General features: G+C 36.0%; 1 protein-coding gene across 2 annotated transcripts in view; it reads left to right on the top strand.

Moving 5' to 3' along the window:
- The first annotated feature begins 3253 nt into the window (after positions 1 to 3253).
- Positions 3254 to 8623, top strand: part of AFM (afamin) — a 47016-nt gene continuing 41646 nt past the window's right edge. For both annotated transcript variants that reach the window (XM_017512940.2, XM_017512939.2), the window contains exons 1-5: positions 3254 to 3444; positions 5506 to 5554; positions 5835 to 5967; positions 7137 to 7348; positions 8227 to 8359. In XM_017512940.2, the coding sequence (XP_017368429.1) occupies positions 3357 to 3444; positions 5506 to 5554; positions 5835 to 5967; positions 7137 to 7348; positions 8227 to 8359 (615 nt within the window). In that variant the 5' untranslated portion in view covers positions 3254 to 3356. The remainder of the gene's footprint in view (positions 3445 to 5505; positions 5555 to 5834; positions 5968 to 7136; positions 7349 to 8226; positions 8360 to 8623) is intronic.

Below are 8623 nucleotides of genomic sequence, written 5' to 3'. Positions count from 1 at the left end.
TCCTCTGTCAGGATGATTCTAGGGCATCTTCCACTTCCCACATAGTTCTGAACAGGCTTATGCTCCAGTTGCCTACACTATTACTGTTCTCATTAACACTTGAATTATTGGTTGCTTTTCTCCCTTTTTGGTCCTTCCTCACTGTGCCTCCTCCAGTTGCCTTCCAAATAAAGTACAAGTCTTTCCCTAGAGGTCTGCTTTTGAGAAATCCAAACTAAGAAAGAGTCATTTTTGGATTTTGACCTAGATGTAAAAGATATCAAACTTTGTTACCCAAGTATTTTATACATTTGTGTGTGGTGGTAGGGAGAGAGAAAAGGAAGTAATGTCCTGTTCTAATTCAACTGTTCAGAATGTAACGTTTTATATTCTTCTCCTGATTATTTCCCCATGGCCCATATCTGCTCTTTATATTCTTTAGATTTGAAACAGTTCTGGAATGCTCTTGGGAAGAATTGATGTCATCTCCCAGGGTTTGAGTTGAAGTTCTCTCTTATCTATGTTTTCCATTAATTTAATTCCATCTGTTTTATAGTTTCCAGGATTTTCTCAAGCTTTTCATATACTACTGGCTTCCTCTCTGTTTTTCTTTCTTCAGTATCTGAATACATATGTGTGTATTTATATTGTTGAAGTAAAATTTATTTGGTGTATTTACTGGAGAAAATTTCAAAATACCTTACTCATTAATGAAGAAGCCAGTAATTAGATCATTTGAGGCAAATATAAAATAACCAGGAAGAAAATTAGCTTAGATACTTTCAGTTTCTAAGTAGGCACAGGCTGCTATTTCACTTCACATGGCCATAAAAATATCTCATGCTTTTTAATGGTAGGGAGGACTAAATTTGTGGAATGGATGAATTAGAGCTATTTTCTAGTTGCCAGATGTGAACCAGTAATTGGAAATAAGAAGTAACATATCTGAGCAGAAAATGAAAAGTGAATGGATCTCTGACTAATATTGAATATACTTAGCAACAGTTTTGTCTTTTTAATCATTTGACAAAAAAACCAATTAGAACAGAGGCAACAATGAGAGGTCAGCACAATTAGGACTATTCACCAGCTGCCACCAAAGATACTGATCATGCAGTTGCATCATTCTGTTTGGAGACAAAATCAATCTCTCAATCTCCCTTTCTGTTTCTCTCTTATCTCTCTCCCTCCCTTACTTTGGTTTAGTGAATCTGTTCACTCTGCCATTTTCTACAGATAACATATAAAATTTTACATTCCACTCTTTTACCAAAAGTCATTTAGTAAATATTTCCCAATATTACATATTTTTAATATTCATTAGTTTTAAAGGTAAATAATAATCCATAGAGTGACTATATCATTGTTTATGTATTCACCTGCAAATGTGTCTTTTGCCCTTTGGAATTAATAAGTAACCTGTGAAGTGATATTTTGAAAGTATAAAAATGCTATTGCTCAATAAATTTTCACCAATGACTTTATCATGCATTCATGAAACTGGCCTAAATCAGCTATAGGTATGGTGGTTACAAATGTTTATGCTTTGCTTCTTTCTAGATTGATTTGTTGGCATGCTTCTGTAGAGAACAGCTTTCCTTTTCCCCATTTTTAATTTAAATTTTATATTGGCATAGATTCATTAATAAAAAAATAGTGTATCATATTCCAGTAATTATTTGTTTTGTCAAGTTGTCTCATTGGCTTCCATTGCTTTTTAAAAAACTCTTTCCTTTAAAGGCTGGCCATGGTGGCTCACACCTGTAATCCCAGCACTTTGGGAGGCTGAAGCTGGCAGATTATGAGGTTAGGAGTTTGAGACCAGCCTGACCAACATGGTGAAACTCTGTCTCTACTAAAAATACAAAAATTAGCCGAGTGGTGGTATGTGTCTGTAATCCCAGATACTCAGAAGGCTGAGCCAGGAGCATTGCTTGAACTCTGGAGGGGCAGGTTGCTGTGAGCCGAGATTGCACCACTGCACTCCAGCCTGGGCCATAGAATGAGACTCTGTCTCAAAAAAAAATTTGTAAAAAATATATATTTAAAGTTTGCAATGTGATGTTCTGAATACACATACATAGTGACTTGAGTACTACAGTAAAGCTAATCAACATATCCATCTCTTGACATAGTTATTTTATTTATTTATTTTTTGAGACAGAGTCTTGCTCTGCTGCCCAGACTGGAGTGTGTGATCTCAGTTCCCTGCAACCTCTGCCTCCTGGGTTTAAGTGATTCTTGTGTCTCAGCCACCTAGGTAGCTGGGTGCACATCACCACTCCTAGCTATTTTTTTTTCTAATTTTTGTAGAGAAAGAGCTTTTTTCTAATTTTGTAGAGAAAGGGTTTTGCTGTGTTGGCCCAGGATGGTCTGGAACTCCTGGCCTCAAGAGATCCACCCACCTCAGCTTCCCAAAGTGCTAGTATTACAGGTGTGAGCCACCACACCCAGCCAGTTACTGATTTTTTTTTCTTTTAAGACAGTGTGAATACTTAAGAGACAGTCCCTTATCATATTCTAAGTATACAGTACAGTATTATTAGCTATAGTCCCTGTGCTGCACATTCGAACTTATTCATTCTACACAACTGAAACTTTGAACCCTTTGACCAGCATCTCCCTATTTCCTCTACCTCTTACCCTTGATAACCACCATTTTATGCTGTTTCTAGTTTGATATTTGGATTTCACATATAAGTAGGATTATACAGTGCTCCTCTTTTTGTGTCTGATTTATTTCACTTAACATGATGTCCTCCAGATTCATTTATGTTGTCTCATAGACACATTTTCCTTCTTTTTAAAGATTAAATAGTATTTCATTGTGTGCATGTTTGTGTGGTTTATTTATTTATTTATTTATACATTTACTGACAAGTTGTTTTCATATCTTGGCTATTGTGAATAATGCAGTAATAAACATGGGAGTGCAGTATATCTTCTTAATTTTTTATTTTTAATTTTTGTGGGTACATAGTAGGTGTATATATTTATACCTTTGAGATACTGATTTTACTTCCTTTGGATATATATGCATATGATAGCTTGCTGGATTATATCTGTTTTAGCCCTTTTTCTTTAATATTTGCAATATCTTAAGATTTTTTTTTGGTTGTTTATTTGATTAGGTATTGTGCCTACTTAGCCTGTGGACTTTTGTTCCAACTCAATAGATTTTTCCAGTTAAATACAAAGATAATTTTTTTCTGGGTAATAATTAGCAAGAAATTCTGCAGAGTGATCAAAAATATCAAATACTCAGTATTTCAGAAAAAGATTAAATAGGTTACAATTTTACTGATAATGTGAAAGAATATAAAAACTTGATTTCCTCAACAACATTACTTTCTTTTGTAAATGTGGTTTCTAAAAAGATGAAACAATTAAAACTTACAGGTTTTATTTTTTTCTTGTTTTTTTTGACTGAATCCCTAATGCTGCCCACAGAACTTCAGGATCTAGGTAAGAAATTTATTTGGATATCAGCTAAAGCATGACCAGTTAGGATAATTTCTATTTTTAAAATTTTGTTTTCTTTCAAGTTAATTCTTGACTTGCTTTTTTTGTTACCCTGTCACTAATTTATATAGACTAACCAGTTGTCCCGAACTAACTTTTTCAGAATTTGTACTTTGATGGTCATATTACCAAGTCTCTATGAAGAAACAGTTGTCATATCTGAAAAATAATCAGCAGTCTATGACAGGACAGAAAGTGTTGCTGGGAGACATAATCTGGATTCTAATATTGGTATTTCTTGCAATGATGGTAACAGTGGAACAATAGGTATAAACTGGGATTTTTCTGGAACTTTCAGTTGTCCAACATGTTTCCCAGCTATATATTTATGGAACGCAGAACCTAGTTCCTGCTTCAACTGTACAGTTTGAACATTTATCCTGAGACTGTCCAAGGCCATCTCAGTCTGGAGGAAGGGATAACTTTTTTTTATTTCTTCCATCCAAAGGGAATATTTTGAACCTCATCTGTCTACAGTAGCCGTCTTTTTCTAATCTTTTGGCCTAGAAGGAATTCCTTTCTTTGACTTAACAAACGTGCCCTAAGCATGGTAGTGGCCCTGAAGGCATGGATAGTGTCTTATTCAATTTGATATACCCCTACAATACCCGCTAGTGAGACAGGCTTGAAGAGTGGTCATTTTTTAATTTTCCTGCTCCTTTTCCTTTGTAACAACCTGTTTCAAAATCTTGATTTTTGCCTCTTTAACATATCTTGTATCCAAGTTTTCCTTTTCATTTTCATTACCCCTATCAAAATTTAGATCTTTCTGATTTCTCAGTGTGACTGTTGCAAAAGTCTCCTAGGGCCTTCTTTTTTTTGTCCCATCCACCCTTCATTTGCCCATTTATTTGACAATTTATTTCTTACCTTTTTCTATTTGTCAGGCACTGTGGAAAGTTCCATGACATTAGATAAACCACGACCTGACTCGTATTTCTTAGTGTATAGAAATGATCAGATTTCTATCCTATATAAACATTTTCCAGGGCTCTCCATGCCTTCCAAATGAAGCCCACTCCCCTCTTTATATGCAAGACTCCTATAATCTGGACCCAGGTCCTTTCTATTCTAGGTCCCATTATTCCTTTTTATGACCCACTTTCTTATAAAAATAGATTGACTCTCCCTAAATACTTCTTAAGATTTCTTACCTTAATGCTTTTACTCACATCATTCTCTCTCCATGCAGACAGACAGAGTTCTTCATTTTTCTGCTAGCCGAATCTCTTATATTTACTCATGCTCAACTCATATATCACTCCTCCTATAATACTTTTTTCTTTTTCACCCAGGATTTATAAAACATTTCCAACTTAATCACATTCTAAATTAGATTATTGTCACATGCCTGAGTAACTTCCACTAAAGACTGCTTAGGAACCTGATTTCAAGGGGAGATATTTTAGCCATTGTTGATTGCTTCATAGGGTCCAGCACAACACTTGGCAAAAAAAAAAATGTAGTTTATGTGAACAAACATAAATATACTTCAATTAGTATATGTTGTTCATTTGGGAGGAATCCATGATTTTAGGTGGACCTGGAGATGACTTAAATATCTATGACTGAGTTATGCTATAAACTATGCTGACCACCAGCATGCTACAGCATCTCTCATCAGGCGCTGTAATGGCATTGCATCACCCATTAGTTACTTTTCATATCACTTCTCTAGTCATAAATGATAGACATTTAGCATGGTAATGTATTTGACATTTCTATCTGGGGAGCCATCAATGGCAAATTTAAAGTCTAGTCAGATTAAGATGTATTTAGGTCAATTCAATTTAGTAAGTATTTCTTGAACACATAATCAACAGTGATTAGCATTTCCTGTTTTGTTCATATGACTTATTTGTTTCTTGTTAAATATGCAAACTTATCTCCTGTCATCAGTGTTCTATTTTGTATTTTATACACTTAAATGCCATGCATTGTTTCTTATTTGAAAAATGTTAGAAAACCATGCTATGTAATAACCTAAATATCCTTGCCTTTCAGATAACTTCAATATCACTCAGAAATTTATAGAAGAGAATGTTGAATACATGTGAGTTGTGCTAAATACTTTTTGATGATTTTTTAAAAATAATCCGATACATTCTATAAATGTTAATGCTTCTCAAAAGTAATTTAACTAAATATAAATCATATCCAAGAAGTAAAGACAACATTAATTATAAAATTCAGGCAAAGCCTCAACTTGTAAAATTTATAGCCATCACAGTAGATAATATCCTGAGGCTATTCAGGATTTTCCTGTGACTTTTCTTAGCCATAAATAGAAACTCTGCAATTGATCTTTGTATGCCTCATGTGAACTGTTGCAGCACCATCATTACCTTTGCTCAGTATGTTCAGGAAGCAACCTTTGAAGAAATGGAAAAGCTGGTTAAAGACATGGTAGAATACAAAGACAGCTGTATGGCTAACAGCATGCTCCCAAAGTGTTCAAAATTACCTGTAAGTAAATTGCTTGTGTTTCTTTTCGTTTTTGCTTTTATGTATTTTTTTTTTTTTTGAGACAGAGTCTTGCTCTGACACCTAGGCTGGAGTGCAGTGGCAATCTTGGCTCACTCCACCTCCTGGGTTCAAGAATTCTCATGCCTCAGCCTCCCAAGTAGCTGGGATTACAGGCATGCACCACCATGCCCAGCTAATTTTCTGTATTTTTAGTAGAGATGGGGTTTTGCCATGTTGGCTAGGCTGGTCTTGAACTCCCAACCTCAAGTGATCCTCCCACCTTGGCCTCCCAAAGTGTTGGGATTGAAGGCATGAGCCACTGTGCCCAGCCAATTTCTTGTGTTTCTTAAACACACAAGATTATTTGCCCAACTCTGAGTTAATTTCTGGCTTGAAAATAGGAAATAAAAGATATTCTGTGCACAGCATTTTTGTTTTGCCTAATATTGGTATTTAGAACAAGGTACTTTCCTCAGGAAAGATAATAATTCTGTATTATGATGCACATAAGGAGCTTGCTGTATATTCGCAGTATGTATACGGTATGCCCTGTATATACAGGCAGAGGAGGAAGCTATAACTGAAAATGCATGTGAAAGTAAAGAGACACCCTCCTTAGCTGCTTCTCTCAATATGTATTCTATTGTCACATCCCTTTTCTGGATTTCCTCCAAGTAGAATCACCATCTGCATCTCCAAAAAAACTACAACTAAACACCACTTCTGAACACTCTACCAATACATTAACGTGCCAGCATGTCCACCTTGGGAGATGGGTAGAAAAGCCTGGTAGAAGGGAGATGTAGGCAGCAAGGGAAGAGTAAGAGGTTAAAGTGTCTTGTGAAAAGATACATGAACAAAGATTCTGAAAGAACAGGATGGTTGTCAAGGATTTGGGTAAAGGTGCTTTAATGGGGCATACTTGCAGTCCCAGCTATTTAGGAGGCTTTGGCTGGAGGATCACTTGAGCCAAGGAATTGAAATCTAGCCTGCACAACATATCAAGACCCCATTCCAAAGAAGAAGAAGGAGAAGAACAGAAGGAGAAGGAGAAGGAGAAGCAGCTCTGCTGGTAGTGGTGGGAAAATTTTTTATTGTGTTTTCTCAGAGAGTACAGAAGCTTTACTTTACCATGACTAAAAAGTGTCCTTTTCATCTCCATTGTATAGAATAATGTTTTACAGGAAGCAATATGTGCTATGGAGGGGCTGCCACAAAAGCATAATTTTTCACACTGCTGCAGTAAGGCTGATGCTGAAAGAAGACTCTGTTTTCTCTATAACAAGAAAGCTGATGTGGGATTTCTGCCTCCTTTCCCTACCCTGGATCCTGAAGAGAAATGCCAGGCTTTTAAAAATAACAAAGAATCCTTTCTAAATCAGTAAGTTTAATATTAGTAAAAAATGACTTAATTGAAGAATTAATCTTAGGCTGAATCTAATACCTATCTCAAAGAAGTATGGCTGGGTTCATTAATTGATTGATTGATTTTTCATTCATTCAAAATATACTGTGTGTCAGATTCTGTGCTCAATGTTCAGGATATGACTATGATCAAGATACGGACCCTGCTTACAAGACCCTTATATTAATGAATTGTATCTTCTAATTGGTAAGTCCTAGAGCAGAGGTGTGTATGTGGTGTTAAATTGCTAGGATGCACAGTGGAGGAAATAATATATTCTTCCCAATGGGAAGTTGCAGCTTTCCCCTTAGGCAGACACTCAATTATGGGATGTTTTTAGCAAAACATCTGTTTTTTAATAGTGCAGTCATTGTAGAAGCAGAGACTTTTTCTGGAAGGTTGGTATGCACCTTGAAATCTAAATCACAAGTTTATCTGAACAAAAGTAAACAGGACCCCTGGATCTCAGATAGAGTGTATATTGATAGCTGTTATTTGAACATGGAAGAGATAACTGCCGACCAGCTAGTAGCATGCGGCTGGAAGGAGAGTAGCCACAGCTCAGTGTTTAGGATTAGAACTGTAATCATCATTCTTTCTTTGAAGTGAGCAATTTCAATGATAAGGACTTCAAAGGACTCTTATTAGGAACTGGATGAAACTGCCTTATATTGAAGTTTTCTGTAAGGGGAAACCTTTCTTCCTTTTACCTTGTTTTACAACTTGCTTTTCTTGTCTCTTTCTATCTTTTCTTTTCCTTCCCATCTTACCCTCCCTTCCCTTGTCTACATTCATTGCTTTCCTGTTTCTCCCTTTCCCTTCTTCTCTCTCTTTTTCATTTTTATTTTTTATAGCTTTGTGTATGAAGTTGCCAGAAGGAACCCGTTTGTCTTCGCCCCTACACTTCTAACTGTTGCTGCTCATTTTGGGGATGTGGCTAAATCATGTTGTGAAGAACAAAACAAAGTCAACTGCTTTCAAACAAGAGTGGGTATAGCATTTGTTTAATGAAGAGGAAAAGGAATCACTCAATACCACAGATCCAGACGTTGACTTACCTTATAGCAAAAGGCTTGCTTACTGTATATGATGTTCTTTTGCCATATTCAATGATTTTCAAACCACTGGTTACCAGGTGCTGCTGTAAATATTCTCTTTACCTGAGACTCTTGAAAGACAGTCAGTCATTTCCAGGGTCTCTCTTCTGGCTTTGTTTTCTTTATAAATTGGAAGGAAGCCCTGGTGATTGAA

Source organism: Cebus imitator, unplaced genomic scaffold, assembly GCF_001604975.1.
Source record: "Cebus imitator isolate Cc_AM_T3 unplaced genomic scaffold, Cebus_imitator-1.0 Scaffold480, whole genome shotgun sequence".
NCBI lineage: Eukaryota > Metazoa > Chordata > Mammalia > Primates > Cebidae > Cebus > Cebus imitator.
The sequence above is the reverse complement of the archived record's forward strand: the minus strand, read 5'-3'. Positions and strand labels throughout refer to the sequence as shown.